The 20,503-nt window shown below is 46.9% G+C and overlaps 1 protein-coding gene across 2 annotated transcripts in view; it reads left to right on the top strand.

The window, feature by feature from the left end:
• Positions 1–20,503, top strand: part of NTRK3 (neurotrophic receptor tyrosine kinase 3) — a 375,014-nt gene that overhangs the window by 336,502 nt on the left and 18,009 nt on the right. Inside the window, exon 16 of one of the 2 annotated variants that reach the window (XM_038746595.1) lies at positions 10,174–10,248. The exons of the other annotated variant lie outside the window; for it this stretch is intronic. Within the exon in view, the coding sequence (XP_038602523.1) occupies positions 10,174–10,248 (75 nt within the window). The remainder of the gene's footprint in view (positions 1–10,173; positions 10,249–20,503) is intronic. 2 annotated transcript variants of the gene reach the window in all.

Raw genomic sequence — 20,503 nt, 5'->3', positions numbered from 1 at the left:
TTGTTTCATTCATTCATTCAGTCATATTTATTGAGCACTTACTGTGTGCAGAGCACTGTACTAAGAGCTTGGGAAGCACAAATTGGCAACATAAAGAGACGGTCCCTACCCAACAGCGGGCTCACAGTCTAGAAGGGGGAGACAGACAACAAAACAAAACATGTGAACAGGTGTCAAGTCATCAGAATAAATAGAAGTTAAGCTAGATGCACATCATCAACAAAATTAAATAGAATAGTAAATATGTACAAGTAAAATAGAGTAATAAATCTGTACAAACATATATACAGGTGCTGTGGGGAGGGGAAGGAAGTAGGGCGGGGGGGATGGGGAGAAGGAGAGGAAGGAGGGGGCTCAGTCTGGGAAGGCCTTCTGGAGGAGGTGAGCTCTCAGTAGGGCTTTGAAGGGAGGAAGAGAGCTAGCTTGGTGGATGTGCAGAGGGAGGGCATTCCAGGCCAGGGGGAGGACGTGGGCCAGGGACCGATGGTGGGACAGGCGAGAATGAGGCACAGTGAGGAGGCTAGCGGCAGAGGAGAGGAGGGTGCGGGCTGGGCTGTAGAAGGAGAGAAGGGAGGTGAGGTAGGAGGGGGCGAGGTGATGGAGAGCCTTAAAGCTGAGAGTGAGGAGTTTTTGCCTGATGCGTAGGTTGATTGGTAGCCACTGGAGATTTTTGAGGAGGGGAGTAACATGCCCAGAGCATTTCTGCACAGAGATGATCCGGGCAGTGGCGTGAAGTATAGACTGAAGTGGGGAGAGACAGGAGGATGGGAGATCAGAGAGGAGGCTGATGCAGTCATCCAGTCGGGATAGGATGAGAGATTGAACCAGCAGGGTAGCAGTTTGGATGGAGAGGAAAGGACTCCACAGCCTGAAGGAGTAACCGGGAGCACCCGTTGGCTCCTGCTCCAGTCTGGAAACTTGTTATGGCCAAGGAACGTGTCTGCTAATTCTGTTGTATTGTACTTTCCCAAGCACTTAGTACAGGGCTCTGCACATAATAGGCACTCAGTAGATACCACTGATTGATTGGATAGCCTGCCAGGTCTCTGAATGATGATGAGGAGAGGGTCCGTGCCTTGTCACTTTGGGCTGGGGTCTTGGATAGAGCCAGCATCCCCTTCCTCCAAAGCCTGTTTTAAACATTTCTGGTTGCCTCTTCTAGGGCTGAAATAGATTAGAGAAGCAGCATGGCACAGTGGATAGAGCATGGGCTTGGGAGTCAGAAGGTCATGGGTTCTAATTCCAGCCCTGCCGCTTGTCTGCTGTGTGACCTTGGGCAAGTTACTTCACTTCTTTGTGCCTCAGTTTCTTCATCTGTAAAATGAGGATTGAGATTGTGAGCCCCATGTGGGACTGGGCTGGGTCCAACCTGATTTGCTTGTATCCACAGCAGTGCTTAGTACAGTGCCTGGCACATAAAAAATGTCATTATGGTTATTAGAGACAGGCAACCAAAATTAGAGAAGCAGCATAGCCTAGTATGGGAGTCAGAGGAGCTGGATTCTAAAAAAGTGAAAAGTCATTTCACTTTTCTGGACTTCAGTTTTCTCATCTGGAAAATGGGAATGCAATACCTCTTCTCTCTCCTATTCAGACTGTAAGCCCCAAATAGAATTAGGGACAATGTCCAATCTGATTAATTTAAATCTACTTTAGGACTTAGAATAGTGCTTGACAAATAGTAAGGGTTACACAAATATAATAATAAAATAATAATAATAATAATAATAATGACCAAAAATCATCAGGGGGATGGAGAAAGTTCCTTATGAGGTTTAGTTAGCCATTTTAGACTTTTCAGTCTAGAAAAGCAATGGCCAAGAGGGGCCATGGTGGAGTTTCACAGAATAGTGAGTAGCGGGGATAATATTGTTGTTCATCAAATCCCACAGCACCAACACAAGGGTTTGCCTTGAAACCTGAGCTGGGAGTTAGTTGAAAACAGACCAAAGGGAATACTTTTTCACCTGTAGATAGTGAGCATCTGAAATATCTTTTTTTATGGTATTTGTTAAGTGTACCCTGTGTGCTGGGTCCTTTACAAAGGCCTTGGGTAGATACAAGCTAAACAGGTTGGACATAGTCTCTGTTCCCCAAGGGGCTTACCATCTTAATTCCCAGATAAGGTGACAGAGGCCCAGAGAAGTGAGGTGAGTTGTCCAAGGTCGTAGAGCAAGCCTGTGGCAGAGCTAGGGTTAGAATCCAAGTCCTCTGATGCCCAGGTCCGTGCACTTTCCATTAGGCCATGCTTCTTCTCACAGTTCTTCCAACAATTAGTCACAAAGGCTGAAGTTAGTAACAGAGTCAAGACAGGTTTGGATAAGTTCCCAAGCAAGAGACCCACCTGGGTAAGTAGTGAGAACATTGGGAATGTAGAGGAAAAACGAATGAAGAGACGGTTCAACAATGGTGATGTTCATAACTGGTTATTATGCAATATGAAAGGGAAAATAAGAGAGGTCCAATGGTGCTTCCTTAATGACTAAAACCTGGATGATCAGGAGGGCATTCAATTCATTCCTTTTCTAAGCATCCTGTGCCACCATAAGCATCCGGTGCCACCATTAGAGGAGGTATCTTTGGGACCTTGAGGAAATGAGTCAAAAACAACAACAATAATAGTTATAATAGTAATAATAATAATAATAATAATGATGGTATTTGTTAAGTGCTTGCTATGTGCAAAGCACTGTTCTAAGTGCTGGGGGGATGCAAGGTGATCAGGTTGTCCCATGGGGGGTCTCACAGTCTTAATCCCCATTTTACAGTTGAGGGAACTGAGGCTCAGAGAAGTTAAGTGACTTGCCCAAGGTCACACAGCAGACATGTGGTGGAGCCAGAATTCAAACCCATGACCTCTGACTCCAAAGCCCATGCTCTTTCCACTGAGCCATGCTGCTTCTCTGAAAGTTAAGTGACTTGCCCAAAGTCACACAGCTGACAATTGGCAGAACCAGGATTTGAACCCATGATCTCTGACTCCAAAGCCTGTGCTCTTTCCACTGAGCCATGCTGCTTCTCTACTAATGATAGTAACAATAATAGCAGTAATAATAGTGGTATTTCATTCATTCATTCAGTTGTGCTCAAAAAATGACTTTTTTTGAAATATGTTAAAAATATATTTTTTGAGCACTCACTGTGTGCCGTGCACTGTACTAAGCACTTGGGAGAGTACAATACGATGATAAACAGACACATTTCATGCCCGAAAGAAGCTTGCAGTCTAGGGGACGAGCTTATTTGGGAAGCAGCATGATCTAGTGGAAAAAAGCATGGGTTCTAAGAAGTCAGAAGACTGGGTTCCAATCACAGTTCTGCCACTTGCCTTCCGGGTGACCTTTATTTAACTTTTTTGTGCATACGTTTCCTTAACTGAAAGCGAGGATACAATACTAAAACTGTGATCTCCGTGTGGAATGAGGACTGTGTCAGACCTGATTAACTTCTATTTACCCCGGCAATTAGAATATACTACAGAAAATGTAGTTTGGACACAATCCCTGTGGTCATGGGGCTCACAGCCCAAGTAGGAGGGAGAACAGGGAAAACAGAGAGAACATAAAACCTTGAGCATGCCATTTTACTGGGCTAGACCAAAGGGCTGCCCCAGTAAGCAGGGCAGCTTTGTGGAAAGAACTTGAGTCTGGGAGTCAGAGGAAATGGGTTCTGATCCCAGCTCTGCCACTTGTCTGCTCTGTGACTTTGGGCGAGTCATTTCAGTTCTCTGCCTCAGTTTCCTCATCGTCAAAATGGGAATTCTATACCTGTTCTCCCTCCTACTTATAATGATGATGGCATCTGTTAAGTGCTTACTATATGCGAAGCACTGTTCTAAGCGCTGGGGAGGATACAAGGTGATAACGTTGTCCCACGTGGGGCTGACAGTCTTAATCCCCATTTTGCAGAGGAGGTAACTGAAGCTCAGAGAAGTTAAGTGACTTGCCCAAGGTCACACAGTAGACATGTGGGGGAGCCAGGATTAGAACCCATGACCCCTGACTTCCAAGCCCGGGCTCTTTCCACTAAGCCACGCTGCTTCTCTACTTAGACCGTGAACCCCATGTGAGACCTGATTATCTCCTTTCTCCAAAATGTTTCATACAGTGCTTGGTACTTTTTTTTTTAATGGCATTTATTAAGTGCTTACTATATGCAAAGCACTGTTCTAAGCGCTATTCTAAGGGCTTAAAAAATACCACAATTATCATTATTGTTACTACAACTCCATTGTATGGTACTCTCCCAAATGCTTAGTACAGTACTCTGCACATAGTAAGTGCTCAATAGATACCATTGATTGATGATGATGATGATGGTGATAATGTTTATTCAGAGTCTTTTGTTCCCCACATACCTCCAACTACTAAGGTGTTGTCTAGGTGGGCACCTGTTTTCTTGGGTACAAGATTGTTGATCTGCCATAGAGAAGCAGCGTGGCTCAGTGGAAAGAGCACGGGCTGGGGAGCCAGAGGTTGTGGGTTCTAATCCCAGCTCCGCCACTTGTCAGCTGTGTGACCTTGGGCAAGTCACTTAACTTCTCTAGGTCTCAGTTCCCTCATCTGTAAAATGGGGATGAAGACTGTGAGCCCATGTGTGACAACCTGATTACCTTGTATCTACCCCAGCACTTAGAACACTGCTTGGCACACAGTAAGCGCTTAACAAATACCAACATTATTATTATTATTATTATTATTATTATTATTATTATTATTATTATTATTATTATAATACCTTTCCCAGAGCTGGAACTTCCAGATTTTTGTATTTACCCCTGTATCATGGTAAGCTTTATTTTTATTTTTTCATGGTATTTGTTCAGTGCTCACTATGTGCCAGGCACTGTACTAAGAGTCATACAAGCTAATCAGATTGGATATAGTCCATGCCCCCCCAGAGGCTTACGGTCTGAACCCCCATTTTACAGATGAGGTAACTGAGGCCCAGAGAAGTTAAGTAACTTACCCAAGGCCAGCCAGCAGACATATATTGGAGTTGGGATTAGAATCCAGGTCTTTCTTACTCCCAGGCCCGTATTCTATCCACAGACCAGACTGCTTCTCTAAGATGAATCTGGAGGTGAATTGGGAGAAACAGCAACGAGGTTTATTAAATGTTAAGGCCCTTTTAAACTGCATAAGTTGCAGAGAGACTTAAAGGGGTTGGACACATTTGTGTATGTGTGTTGGGGGCAGGGAGGGCTTGATTCATGCCAAGTTAAGGACCGCCGATCCCTTTACCTTGATTAAAATGGGAGGAATAATTATCTGCAAAATATCATCCGTCCCTGAACTGAAGAGCTAGTGGGCAGGTGTAGGAATCTCCATGCTCGGGATGGATGTAGAAGGGGGACCGACAGTGCAGCCAGAATTGTTCCCTGGATGTCGTGACTCTCGCCCCAGTCAGATCTCTGCTGTTTGGGGTTGAAGAAGTCAGCTGGTTGAATTCCCAATAAATGCAAGAGTGTCACTTTCTGTCTCCTATAGGTCCCTTCCTCCCTCCCCCCAATTCCCCTTTCCCTAGATAAGAGAGCAGAGCATTAAGCACTCTTCCTCCTCTCTTCTTCCCCTCTCCACCTTTGAAATGTTAAGCATACTCTCCTGGAAGCAGTTCCAGTGCAAAGGGAGGAATTAGCTGGACTTAAATTAACCAGGCTAATTAAGTCGTGCTGTATTTCTCATGGCATTTCTGGGAGGTGGTAATTATCTCAATTTTTCCCACTGTCAAGGCCACCCTTCCCCTTTGGTACTGCCTCCCCCCGCCCCCCAGGCCCGCCTCCCAAGCCTGGGTGGTCTTCTTATTGGACTTGACATTTCTGCTTCCCCGTGATGACGGCAGGAAAGGGCTCTTGACCCCTTGGGAGACTGGAGGCACAGGTTGTTGAGTTGGAACAGGACCCCCGGGGTGAACTGATTAGAATGCCGACTCCTACCTACTATATTTTCACAATCATTGGGAGTTTGATTGATTGAGTCCTGTATTGGGGAGAGGGGACAAGTGGGTCCAGAGCCAGGGTTGTGAGGGGTGGGGGGAGGAGGACTATGGAGTGAGAAAATCCCCTGGGATAAATGGGGATTAAGACTGGGAGCCCCACATGGGACAACCTGATGACCTTGTATCTACCCCAGCTCTTAGAACAGTGCTTGGCACATAGTAAACACTTAACAAATACCAACATTGTTATTATTATTAGGGTGCGCGGTTCTGAACCCCCGTCTCTTGATCTTGATCTGGCTGCAGAAGGTATCCCACTCTTCCTCCTCCCCCACCCCAACTCTTCACTAGCAATGGCAAAACCAAGCCTCAGTGCACTAAACCCAAAGGATAGTCATTTTGGTGGGCTGACTGAAAAACGGTCAGTCTATGGAGGATCTGGCCAACAGGAAGCACCCCGTCCATAAAGTCAGCTTGGCTTGGTGTTACCTCTTAAACCACCTTGCTCTTCCTGGCTCCACTCCGTCTCTCCGGAGCTCTCTGCCTCATTGTGCCTTCATCCAAAAAAAGAGCCAGAATGCCCACCCACCCTCTCTCCCAATATTCAACTATTTTTCTCCCAGCCAGCCTCAGTCTCACTCCTGAAGATTGATTCAGCCTCCCGTGGAGCCCTCCAGGTGGAGAAGCCCTCCCCCCACACCGTGCCCTCGGCCCTTCCAGGTTGGCTGTCTCTGTTTCTGCTAGCTCTTCTGAAATAGGCAATGGTTCAGAGCCAGTGAAATTGCAATTACTTTGCTCTGACAGGCCCCTGCCACTGACACATCTTTACCTCAGGACAAGCTACAATCTAGGAAAAAAACATGCTAAGATCATTTTAAGAAGAAAAACAAAGCAAACCACAAAACCTCATTATGCAATTGAGAAGATATTTGTAGCCAACGTACGTGCGGAAGAGACCCTCATTTGGAACAAAGTTTAAAGGGTCTTAACACACCTGGAACTTGGGATATTCAGAAGTCTCTTCTGCTCCTATCTCTAGAATTTCAGGGTTGCCTGAAAATCTCTGCCATCTTGGTTTCCCTGATGAAATCTGAGGCAGAGATACCTCCCATCGTGACAATAACTGGACTCTGTTCAGGTTTTCTGCAACATATTTGTAAAATATTTCAAGCTCTCTCAGGTGTTTTTTTTTACTCTCTTCTTATCCTTTTTGTTCTTTTGTTCTTTTTCTTTGTTTTTCTTCCTCCACTGTTTTAAGCCCTGGGGTAGATACGACTCAATCAGGTTGGACACAGTCCCTGACCCACATGGAGCGCACAGTCTAAGTAGGAGGAGGAACAGGCATTGAATCCCCATTTTACAGATGAGGAAATGGAGGACCGAGGTCTCACAATGGGCAAGTGGGGAGGCTGGATTAGTACACAGGTCCTCTGATGCCCAGGCCCATGCTCTTTCCACTAGGTCATGGCACTTCTCTGACCGAGGTTTAGTTTCCTGGGGCCTGGAGCAGTAGGTGTGAGACATTCTACAGGCGGAGAGGAAATGAGGACTTAGTTGGGGAAGGCCTCTTGGAGGAAATGTGATTTTAATAATGTTTTGAAGGTGGGAAGAGTGATCGTCTGTTGGATATGAAGGCATAGGGAGCTCCAGGCCAGAGGGAGGATATGGGCGAGGAGTTGGTACTGAGACAGATGAGATCGAGGTACAGTGAGTAGGTTGGCATTAGAAGAGCAAAGTGAACATGCTGGGCCATTGTGGGAAATCAGAGAGTTGAAATAGGAGGGGGAAAAGTGATTGAGTGTTTTAAAGCCTATGGTAAGGGGATTCTGTTTGATGTGAAGGTGGATGGGCAACCACTGGAGGTTCTTGAGGACTGGGGAAACATGAGCTGAGAGGTGTTATAGAGAAGTGATCTGGCCAAAGAGTAAGGTGTGGTTTGAAATGGAGAGAGCTAGGAAGCAGGGAAGTCAGCAAGGAGGCTGATCCAGTAAAAAGGAATGATAGGATAAGTGTTTAGATTAATGTGGTAGCAGTTTGGATGGAGAGGAAAGGGCAGACTGTAGTGATTACGTGAAGGTTGAACCTACAGGATTTGGTTACAGATGGAATATGTGGGTTCAATGAGAAGAGTTGGGGGTTATGAGTTCGTGAGACAGGAAGGATGGTGGTGGTGTCTACAGTGATGGAAAATCAGGGAGTGGACAGGCTTTAAGTGAGGAGACAAAGAGTTCAGTTTTGAACATGTTAAGCTTTATGTGACAGGAGGACATCTGAGTAGAGGTGTCTTGAAGGCAGGAGAAAATGTGACACTGCAGAGAGGAAAAGAGGTCAGGGCTGGAGATGTAGATTTGGATATCATCTGCTTAGAGATGGTATTTGAAGCCATGGGAGTGAATGAGTTCTCCAAGGGACTGGGGGTAGATGGAGAATAGAAGGGGTCCCAGAACTGAGCCTGGAAGGACCCCCAAAGTTAAGGGGTGGGAGGCGGAGGAGGAACCCAGGAAATAGATTCAGTGGTCAGAGAGATAAGAGGAGAACCAGGAGAACCAGGAGAACCAGTGCCAAGGTTGGTTAATGATTCCTTGAGAAAGGAAGTCCAATGCTACTGGTCAGTGTGACCCCCTGCTCACCCACCTCCCCAAATACTCCACCCAGTTAGGTGACTGCCCTTACAGCCAAGGCAGAGATCTCCTTTAGCCATTCATCTCCCAGAGTGGCTGGGACACTCGAAACGGAGCCCAAAGGCTAAGTCATTCGTTCTGAGCATGGACACTCAGCCTGCGGCTGTCAGATTGGCCCTGGACTAGCCATTGTGCAGTCTCCTCATCTGCAGAAGTAGATGAATGTATTACTCTTGGCAGAGAGCCAGCAGTGGCCAGCAATGGGCAAAGGGACAACAGTGGACAGAGCAGAGGGAAGGAATTACTGTTCAAGAGTCCTCTGCAGATCCAAAGGTGGTAGACATGGTCATCAGGAGCAGGAAGGAGACAAACCACTTAGGCCATTGGGTTGTGGCATATTTCCAGGAGAAGCAGAGGCAGACCAGGAAATGGCAGAACAATCAATTTTAAATTTAGAAGGGAACTAATTTGTGAATTGTCCTTTAGTTGCATCTCTAGGTCCAGGTAGAACTGAGTGGGGAACGTGTCTACCAACTCTGTTGTATTGTACTCTCCCTAGCACTTAGTACAGTGCTCTGCACTCAAGAAGTGCTCAAAAAATATCATCGGCACTTGTTATGTGGAGAACACTGTACTAAACACTGGGAAGAATGCAATATTCATTCATTCATTCATTCAATCTTATTTATTGTGTGCTTACTGTGTGCAAAGCACTGTACTAAGCGATTGGGAGAGTATAATATAAAAACTAACAATATAACAACAAACAATAGAGTAAGTAGACACAACCCCTACCCTGAAGGAGCTTCCAATCCAGGCGGGTTGGCTGGGCCTCTTTTCTCTGGGACCTCCAGGGATAGCCATTACTCTGTTTCCTGCATTCTACCATTCCATTGTCTCAGACCTCCTCAAAGGCGGGTAGTTCTCAGCCTTGTCTAATTCAACTGATTTGTTGATGCTGTTGTTGCAACGGTCTATCCTTTAGTATGGGTGGAGGATATTTAGGTGGTGAAGGTGGTCCCTTGGAAGTGCCAGCATGTGTAATAAACTGGATTTCCTTTCCCTGGAGCAAACTAGCTCAGAGTCCCTCCCTCCCTCTCCATGATTGAGCTCATGGTGAAAATGGCAGAAGCATGCGGTGACCACTGGTCTGCCTGATGAGGGAAGAAGGCAGAAGGGATGGAAGCTTCCAGTGAGCATTCTGACTTTGCCTGCCAGCCTAAGCTCAAATCTTTCCCTCTGGAAAGGTGGCTGTTTCTGGATGAGTTGAGATGCTTGGACGTCCAGCTTAACGGCCAGCAATCACGGAGGTCTCGAGCCTGTCATTGTGTGCATGTGGGCGTGTGTGCATGAGGGTGGGTGTGTGTTATTTGCTGGGTATTTTGGCAAGCAGAGAGCACATCTTCTGCATTTATTGGAAGGGCTCTGCACCCTGTAGACGCATGATGAAACCTGACGTCTGCCGTGGCCAGGGGGAGATGGCCGGTTCAGTTAAAGACCCACCCTCTCCCTTCTCTCCCCTTCTTTCATCCTCGCCATGCCTCACTCCTCCTCCTCCCAATCCCCTTCTCTTCTCTTTCCCTCCGCCCTGTTCTCTTCCACCATTCACTGTCAGGAAGGGCCATGGCAGAAGGGCCAGTTCAGCACAGCATGGCAGAGGCAGAGGCTAGCAACACCGGCGGCTTCAACAGTGAGTGGATTTCACTTCCGGTGGGCATGGGGGAGCCAGGGGCCGCCCATCAGCCCGGTGCCACCCACGCTGCCCTGGGGGCACGACTGATCCATCCGGGCCCAGCCCCCACCGTCATGGCCTCCTGGGGCTTGGTCCCCACGAGGCCTGAACTCCGGAGCAGCGAGGGCGGGTGGTGCCCATGGCCAGCTCCCATCAGGCATGGAGGATAAATGGCCACGTGAGCCCTCAGCGATGGCTGGGTGGTGTGAGGTAGGGGCTGCATGGCAGCTGGGTGCTGCGGTCTGGCTTGGCTGGCCATGGGAGGGGGTGGAGGGCATGCTGGGCTTAAAAATGAGCTCTGACCATCACCCTGTTTCACTATGACCCTGGTTCCTGCCATCTAGAGCAAATACCCCTTTTTCATCCTGGTGGTCCCCTTGATGGATGGTGTCTGTGGGGGTCCTACTGAACTATATATTTTTAAAAATTTAATATTTAAAAATAAAATTAAAAAAATTTAAAAGGGATAAGTATAACAATACCATTTGAATATGCAGTGGTTAAGAGGGCAGGGTTTCAGGCTTCTTGCTGCTTTGAGTCGAACTATCACAGCCACAGTGACCACTAAAGTCGTGGCCTTCCCAGCACGCAACATTTTGTGGAGGTGGCCCGCTGCTGCCGCTCCTTTTCTTTTCTTTGTGGTACTTGTCAAGCGCTTACTATGTGCCAGGCACTGTACTAAGCACTGAGGTAGATTCCAGGTAATCAGGTTGGACACAGTCCTTGTCTGACATGGGGCTCACAGTTTTAATCCTCATTTTAGAGATGAGGTAACTGAGGCCCAGTGAAGTTAATGACCTGCCTAAGGCCACACAGCAGACAAGTGATGTAACGGGGATTAGAACCCAGGTCCTTCTCACTCCAAGGCCCCTGATGTATCCATTAGGGCACATTCCTTCTGTCCTTCCCATCAGGATGGAGGCAGGCAGGGGAGAATAGATGTTGGGAGTGATTTGATGAGGCGGGGCTGAGGGGCAATGCAGATTCCCAATGAGGCAGCTTGGTTAGACTTCGGGTTGAGATTGATCTTGATACCGAAGATTTCTATGGAATTTCTTCCAAGGAGTGTAAATCGTTTCCATCTCTAGAATGTAAGCTCATGGGCAGGGAACATGTCTGTTAATTCTGTTGTAATAATAATGATGGTATTTGTTAAGCGCTTAGTACTGTTCTAAGCGCTGGTGTAGATACAAGTTATTCAGGTTGTCCCACATGGGGCTCAGTCTTAATCCCTATTTTACAGATGCGGTAACTGAGGCACAGAGAAATTAAGTGACTTACCCAAAGTCACACAGCGGACAAGTGGCAAAGCCAGGATTAGACCCACGATCTCTGACTCCCAAGCCCAGGCTCTTTCCACTAAGCCATGCTCTCCCAAGCACTTAGCAAGTGCTCAATAAATACCACTGATTGACTAAATCACTCACCTTTCATTAATTCTCCCTGCAACTCCGCGAGTAAAGGTAAAGGAAAATAGTACTAAAGGAAACAGAAAGATGAAGTGATTGGCCAGAGTCGCATAGCAGACTGTGGGGCATCAGTGGGGCAGAGTCAGGCAAAACTGTGTTTGACCTGATTGATTTGTATCTACCCCAGCACTTAGAACAGTGTTTGTCACATAGAAAGTGCTTGAACACAGACCATTATTATTATTATTATTAATCATCATAGTAGTGATAATAATAATGGTATCTGTTAAGCACCTACTATGAGCCAGGCAGTGTAGTAAACACTGGGGTGGATACAAGCAAATCGGGTGGGAAACAATCCCTGTCCCACATGGGGCTCACAGTTTCAATCCCCATTTTACAGATGAGGTAACTGAGGCACAGAGAAATGAAGCAGCTTGCCTAAGGTCACACAGCAGACAAGTGGTGGCGTTGGGATTAGAACCCATGACCTCTGACTCCCAAGCCCGTGCTCTTTCCACTAAGGGTATTTGTCAAGCATTTACCATGTGCCAAGCACTGCACACTGCACTAAGTGCAGGGGTAGATAATCAGATTGGACAAAGTCCATGTCCCCACATGGGGATCCATCTTAATCCCCCCTGTATAGATGAGGGAACTGAGGCACAGAGAAGTGAAATGACTTGCCCATGTTCACACAACGGTCAAGTGGCGGAGCTGGGTCCTCTGACTCCAAGGCTCAGGCTCTACTAGGCCACACTGCTTTTTCCTTTTCTCCTATGGGATTAGGTGGGCCCCACTGGATTCCGGCTCCATTCCGGCTGGTTATGCAAAGGGAAACTGGGAACTGCAGGCTGGAAGAGACAGAAGGGATAGGAAGGTTCTGCTCCTCCATTCAAAACAGACTGAGAGATTTCAGCTCTGGCCAACTCGTGCCTTCAGAACTGTCTGAGCTGGCATACAATCACCCAAACAGGTGCCAGATCTAATCCTGGTGCCTGGGCATCCGGAGGCTTGGGCAGGGATGGGCAAGATCACAAGCCCCAGAGTCCTCTCAGAACATGTGCACTTCTGGAAATGCACATGAGGAGCCGCATGACCTAATGGAAAGAGCACAGGCCTGGGAATCAGAGGACCTGTCTCTCGTGTGACCTTGGGCAAGTCACTCTGCTTCTCTGTGCCTCAGTTCCCTCCTCTGAAAAATGAGGATTCAATCGGTCAATCAATCACATTTATTGATTGCTAATTGTGTGCAGACCCCTGTACTAAGATTTTGGAAGAGTACAACAGAGTTGCAGATATGTTCCCTACCCATAATGAGCTTATAGTCTTGAGGGGGAGACCGACATTAACAAAAATAAGTGATTCATAATATATAATTTAAAGATAGCTACATAAGTGATGTGGGGTTGAGGGACGGGTGAATATCAAATGCCCCAAAGTCACAGATCCAAGTTTAGAGATGACCCAGAAGGGAGATAACTCAGAAGGGAGCTTCAAATCCTGTTCTCTTTCCTACTTAGACTGTGGTCCCATGTGAGACCTGATTATCTTGTATCTACCCTCCTGCCTTAGTACAATGCCTGGCACATAGGAACTGCTTAACAAAAGCCATTAAAACAAACAAACAAAAAACCAAAAACACCAGGAGCCAAGCACTGGGGTACATACAATGTAATCAGATCAGGCACAACCCCTGTCCCTCAAGGGGTTTACTCTAAAGGTATTGAATCCCCATTTTGCAGATGAGGAAACTAAGGCACAGAGAAATCAGGTGACTCTCCCAAGGTCACCCAGCCAGAAACTGACACACAATGGATTCAGAGTCCTGAATCCTGGGCCTGAATCCTCTTTCCACTAGGCCCCACTAATGATTCTCCCTTCTTCCTTCTAACTTGAATCTCAAAGTTTTTGGACTCTCCACTGCTCACTGTACCAAACCCCTCCTCTTCCTTCAGCCTCCCTGACCTTTCTTGATGAGCAGAAGGCAGGAAAAGTAATGAAGCTGGGAACAGTGCCCTTTGGAGGAAGCTCACTGGGAATCCCCACTATGGGCTGACCCTAATTACCCAGCGACCTTGAAAGTGTATAGAACCCACCATGCAGTGCTGTGGAAAATTAGCTGGGTGTTATTGTTACCTTCTCAACTGGAGCTTTACCTGGAGATTAAAGCTCTGGCAGTTTAAATGGTAATTGGTCCCTGAACTCTTAGGTCCGTTGGAATTTTCTTTCTCTGGTAAGCAGAAGCAACTTCGGACTTTCAGTGCAACAATGATGGAGAGTCTGGATTGAAGAAGAAACATTTTTAATCTAACTTTTTGGAACCCAGAGTCCTTGTAGTCTGACTGCGGCAGGGGATTCACCTAGGAAAGCTTTTGTGAACTTTCTAGGGAACCCTATCACTAATGGAAAGAGTGTGGGCCTGGGAGTTAGAACCCCAGCTCCACCACTCGTCTGCTGTGTGACCTGAGGCAAGTCAGTTAACTTCTCCGTATCTCAGTTTCTTCATCTGTAAAATGGGGAATTCAATACCTGTTCCCCTTCCTACTTAGACTGTGACCCCCATGTGAGACAGGGACTGTGTTCTATCGGGTTATTTTGTTCCTATCTCAGTACTTGGTATAGTGCTTGACATAAAGGAAGTGTTTACGTGGCCTAGTGGAAAGACCACGATCCTAGGAGTCAGAAGGACCTGGGTTCTAATCCCAGTTCCACCACTTTTCTGCTGCGTGACCATGGGCAAGTCACTTAACCTCTTTGTGCTCAGTTACTTTATCTATAAAATGAGGATTAAGACCCTGAGCCCCTTGTGGAATATGAATTGTGTCCAACCTGATTTGCTTGTATCAACCTCAGAGCCTGGTACATTGTAAGTGCTTAACAAATACAACAAAAAAAACCCAAAACCAAACAATTAACACAATAACCATCCCTAATCTATTTAACGACTTTCTCTCCTGTAGATTCTAAGGTCCCTGGCTACCAATTCTGTTGTATTGCACTTTCCCAAACATCAGAGCTCTGACCACTGTAAGGGCTCAATAAATACCATTGATTGACTGATTGACACCCCCTAGCCCCCCGCCCACTCCAGCTCTGGACAGGGGAAAGGCCCAGGTTTGTGTTTTAGTGGATAGAGCAGGGAACTGGGTTCTAATCCCAGCTCTGCCACTAGTTTGCTCTGTGACCTTGGGCAAGTTGCTAACCTTCTCTCTGCCTCAGTTACGACAATTGTAAAATGGGGATGAGTGTGAGCCCTGTGTCCAACCTGATTAACTTGTATCTACTCCAGCATTTAAACAGTACTTGGCCCATAGTGAGTGCTTAACAAGTACCATTATTATTATTATTGTTGTTGTTGTCATCTTCCTGGGTCTCAGAACCTGGACCAGTTCCATTTGAGCCAGTGCTTCATCTTCGCTCTGGGTCGGAGGGAGAAGCTGGAGAATTTGTCTCTGACAGCCTCAACAGAGGGTGTCCAGATGATCTTCCTGATTGAAAGACTGCAGTAGGAGATCTTGAAGGGGCTCTGTTCTTCCTGGACAGGAACTGGAAACTGGGCCAAACAGGAAGGGAAACTATTCCCAATCCTGTTGTCCTGGCACTTCCAACAGCTTCCACCCTTCTAGATGGAATCCAGCACCTTCCATGTTCCACATCCACTCTACAGAGCAGCATAGGTCAAGAAACAGAGTGGCCTAGTGGATAGAGTATGGACCCCGGGAGTCAGAAGGACTTGGGTTCTAATCCACTTGTCTGCTATGTGACCTTGGGAAAGTCACTTAACTTCTCTGGACCTCAGTTACCTCATCTGTAAAATGGGGTTTAAGACTGGGAGTCCCAAGTTGGATACAGACTGTGTCCATCCTGATCAGCGCTTAGAACAGTGCTTTGCACATAGTAAGTGCTTAATAAATGCCATTATTATATTAACTTGTATCCCAGTGGTAACTACAATACCTGGCATAGAGTAGGACTGAACAAACATCATAAAAAAATGATATTGTCTTGCTCTTTAAGCCCTACTTCTCAAGGGCTACTATGTACCTGGGGGAGACAGCACTGGGGATTAGATGGTTTCCTGAGAAGGTAGCAATTTTAACAAGTCAACAATAGCCTGGGTATATGTAGATTATGGGCATGTGAGTGATGTGAGTAGGGGCTTTTTAAAAAAACTAGTATTTGTGAAGCACTTAACATCGTGGTCGGTACAAGCTAATAGGTTGGATACAGTCCATGTCTCACGTGGGGTTCACAGCCTCAATTCCCATTTTACAGAAGCGATAACTCAGGCATAGATAAGTTAAGTGACTTGTCCAAGGCCACTCAACAGACACATGGTGGAGCAAGAATTAGAACTAAGGTCCTCCTGACTCCCAAGCTTGTGCTCTTTCCACTGAGCCATGGTGCTTCTCCACTGCTTCTGGGGAAGCCTCCTTCTTGCTTCATCTGAAAAAGACCAAGGTGATCAGCTGGACTGCATGAAGTAATCTTTATGCATAGCCAAGGATCCCATGGGCAAGAAAGGATGCGTTATCACTGTATTCTGCTACCAATCAATAAATCAATTCATCGTATTTATTGAGTGCTCACTGTGTGCAGAGCACTATACCAAGTGCTTGGGAGAGTACATACAATATAGTTGGTAGACACGTTCCCTGCCAATGCAAGCTTACAGTCTAGGCTGCACATTGCCTGGTGCTTCATAGAGCTGTTTAGCAAAGTTTTGTGCCAACATGACATTGAGATTCAGGGCAAACTGAATGTCTGCACTATCTTAATTTGTGTTTAGAGAAAAAAGAGAGGGAAGAGGATGGAATTTTAAAGGTTTGTAGTCTTGTGGTAGGTTCCCGACAGGGCAAGTGACTCCGACCTGCTTCCTTGGCTCCTTCGAGCAGCTTAGTCCTGACCTGTAGGATTTATGTCACTTGGCCTGAGATGTATTTCCCTGTGTTTTCCTTCCCTGTCTGAGCCCGTTATGAAAAACCATCAACTAAATGTTATCTGGAAAAATCCATTTGTCTGAAAGGATCTTGACCTCCCAGAGTATTATCTGGTAGGAGGATATTATGTCCCTGTTTCTGCTGCCCCCCCGCCCCCTGCCACCCCCAAACTGCAGGTGACATCCATCCCATTGATCATCGGCGGACTTCTTTGCCCTCTTGCATCCTTCCTCCCTGCCGCTCCTGGCTAACCCTAATGGAGAGAAGATGTCTGGAGTCACATCCTGCCCAATGCTTCTGGTTAAGCAGACCAGCCAGCTGGAGCTGATGCATTCTGAGAGCCCAAATATCCACGTTCCCTTCAGCTCCAGGAGCACCGAAAATGGAGAGAGAGAGAGAGAGAGATGGACAGACAGACAGACAGACAGACAGACAGACAGACAGACAGACATGAGGGAGGGGATGGCGGTCCACCCAAAGATTTGGGTAGTGAAGGAAGGTGAGATGGCAAGGATGAATTGGGCCCTTATCTCTTCCTGGCTTAGACTGCCACCACCCACCTCTGGGCTTGTTTCAGTTTTTCCTTTCAGTTTCTTTGCAGATTGAAACCAGAAGCATAATTTTATTAGGCGAGAGATAGAGACTAATTGGAGAGCTGAAATTGGCCGCTGGAAAGCCGCTGAGAGGTCTGGGTGATCTCTCCATCTGCATGAAGGAAGACATTCCAGAGTCATGTCTTGGCTCTTAATCTCGGTCCCTCCTCCCCATGCCCCCTGCTTCTCTCCCACCCCCCACCCCCCAGCACCATCCCCTGTTCTAGTGGAGAAGCCTGCCTTTTCAATTCTGGTGGGCGCCCAGGCATTCAGAGGTTAATCTGGTTAATTCAGGGACATGATGAAGACAAGGAGCCTGGGTCTGGCATTCAGGCTGAGGGAATGAAAACAAGATTTGCTTTCTATGGAATGCCTGTCTCCTCCCAGATTAGATTGAGAGCTCCTTAAGGGCAGGGATTGTGTCTACCAGTTCTATTGCTGTGTTCTCTCCCAAGTGCTTAGTACAGTGCTCTACTCATAGTAAATGCTCAGTGAGAAGCAGCATGGCTTAGTGGAAAGAGCACGGGCTTGGGAGTCAGAGGTTGTGGGTTCTAATCCTGGCTCCACCTCTTATCAGCTGTGTGACTTTGTGCAAGCGACTTAATTTCTCTGCGCCTCAGTTACCTCATCTGTAAAATGGAGATTAAGACTGTAAGCCCCATGTGGGACAACCCGATTACCTTGAATCTACCCCAGTGCTTAGAACAGTTCTTGGCACACAATAAGCACTTAACAAATACCATCATTATTATTATTATTACTCTGCACACAGTAATAGCTCAATAAATGCTACAGATTGTTTGACAGGTGCCATCTCAAGATGATCAGAGAGTTTTCTAGCAAATTTAGTGTCCCTTAGAGGCACTGACAAGGGGAGAAAAAGGGACTAGAATTAGGCAACTCCAAACTCCCTCTCTTTCTTTGTCCCTCTCTTTGTCTCTCCTCCCTCTCTCTCCCCTCTCTTTCTCTCTTTTTCTCCCTCAGGATCCTCCTAAGCCCACCCCTCCCTCTCCAAAGAGACAGTCTTCTCTGAGAAACTGACATTAGTGGGGAATAGATTTCCAAACAATCAAGCCTAATGAATTTTGAATCTTATGATGATTAATGCCGGGACAGTGGAACTGATTATCTGCCATCTAGATTATAAGTAACAAATGGCTTGTCTAAATCATGTGGGCCTTCCAGGCAGGAGGGCGGTGGGCGGCAGGCGGAGGCTGAAATAGCTGGGGTTGCATTGTGGGCCAGGAGCTAGGGCTCAGAGCAGCTTGGGAAAGGAGGTAGAAGATGGATCCCCCCTTCCCACCCACGGCTGGCCCTCCCACACCCAGCCTGGTGCTGATTTTATGAGCTCCGTCTGAGACAGAAAGGGTAATGATGTCATGGCTAGCCTCTCTTGGATGAGAATTCTCCTTCAGCATTCAACCACCCAAATGCTCAGGGCCTCATTTGTTGGTTGTGGTATTTACTAAGTGCTTACTCTGTGCCATGCCCTATGTTAAATTCTGGGGTAAACACAAGATAATCAGATCAGCTCCACTCCCATCCTACATGGAGCTCTGAACCATCAACTTGCTGTAGACAGGGAATATGTCTACCAACTCTGTTATATTGTACTCTGCCAAGCGCTTAGTACAGGGCTCTGTTCACAGTAAGCGCTCAATAAATATGATTGCTTAAATGCACAATCTAAAAGGAAGGGATAGCAGGGAACCTCAAATGTCCAGTGGCTGCCTGTCAAACTACTAATCAAGTAAAAACTCCTCACTCTCAGCTTCAAGGCTCTCCATCACCTCGCCCCCTCCTACCTCACCTCCATTCTCTCCTTCTACAGCCCAGCCCACACCCTCCTCTCCTCTGCCGCTAACCTCCTCATTGTACCTCGTTCTCGCCTGTCCTGCCGTCGATCCCCGACCCACGTCCTCCCCCTGTCCTGGAATGCCCTCCCTCCACACATCCGCCAAGTTAGCTCTCTTCCTCCCTTCAAAGCCCTACTGAGAGCTCACATCCTCCAAGAGGCCTTCCCAGACTGAGACCCTTTTCCCTCTCCTCCTCTCCATCCCCCCCGCCCTACCTCCTTCCCCTCCCCGCAGCACTTGTATATATATTTGTACAGATCTATTACTCTATTTTACTTGTACATATTTACTGTTCTATTTATTTTGTTAATGATGTGCATATGGCTTTAATTCTGTTTGTTCTGATGATTTTGACACCTGTCTACATGTTTTGTTTTGTTGTCTGTCTCCCCCTTCTAGACTGTGAGCCCTTTGTTGGGTAGGGACCATCTCTATATGTTGCCGACTTGTACTTCCCAAGCGCTTAGTACAGTGCTATGCATACAGTAAGTGCTCAATAAATATGATTGAATAAATGAATGAATGAATAAGTGCTCAGAAAATTCCTTTGATTGATTGAACTGGGATCAGAAGCCTGGTGTCCTGACTCTCAGCCTCATGTTCTTCCCCCTAGGCTACACTAAATGATCCCCCAAAAGGTCCACCAGGGAATGAATACAGATGCTGAACCAGAGAGGGCAGAAGGGGTCTCCCCACTTTGGTCCGTGTTGTCGCAGGCCCTCTCTCTCTGGGCTTTAGTTTCTTTTTGAAACAGAGAGGGTGGCTCGGTCTTTCCAGGAGGCAGATTGTTGGGTGGAGACCACCTTCCCAAAGGAACATGGAAGCCCCTTGGAGATTGGGAAGAGGGACCTCTCAGATGTCAGACTGAAAATCTTGAGTCTTCGCCCAAACTGACTGTGAGAAAGGGGCCAAGAGGAGTGTCCTGTCCAAGGGGAAGCCGTGTGGCCTAGTGGAAAAAGCATGCACCTGGGAGTTTAGAGGATGAGGGTTCTAATCCCTGCTCCACCACTTCACTCATTCATTCAGTCCTATTTACTGAACGCTTACTGTGTGCACATCATGCAATGCAAAGCATCGTACTAAGCACTTGGGAGAGTGCAATATAGCAATAAATGGGCATATTACTGCCCACAACAAGCTCACAGTCTAGAGGAAGAGACAGACATTAATATAAATAAATAAATAAATTACAGATATACAGATATACACATGTGTGCTGTGGGGATGAGAGGGAGATTGAGTGAAGAAGCAAGTAAGAGTGGTGCAGAATGGAGTGGGAGAAGAGGAGAGGAGGGCTTAGTCAGGAAAAATTTATTGGGGGAGATGTGCCTTCAGTAAGGCTTTGAAGTGGAGGAGAGCAATTATCTGTCCTATATGAGGAGATAGGGCATGGATGAGGAGGGAGGGCATGT

This window comes from Tachyglossus aculeatus, chromosome 5 (genome assembly GCF_015852505.1).
Source record: "Tachyglossus aculeatus isolate mTacAcu1 chromosome 5, mTacAcu1.pri, whole genome shotgun sequence".
Taxonomy (NCBI): domain Eukaryota; kingdom Metazoa; phylum Chordata; class Mammalia; order Monotremata; family Tachyglossidae; genus Tachyglossus; species Tachyglossus aculeatus.
The sequence above is the reverse complement of the archived record's forward strand: the minus strand, read 5'-3'. Positions and strand labels throughout refer to the sequence as shown.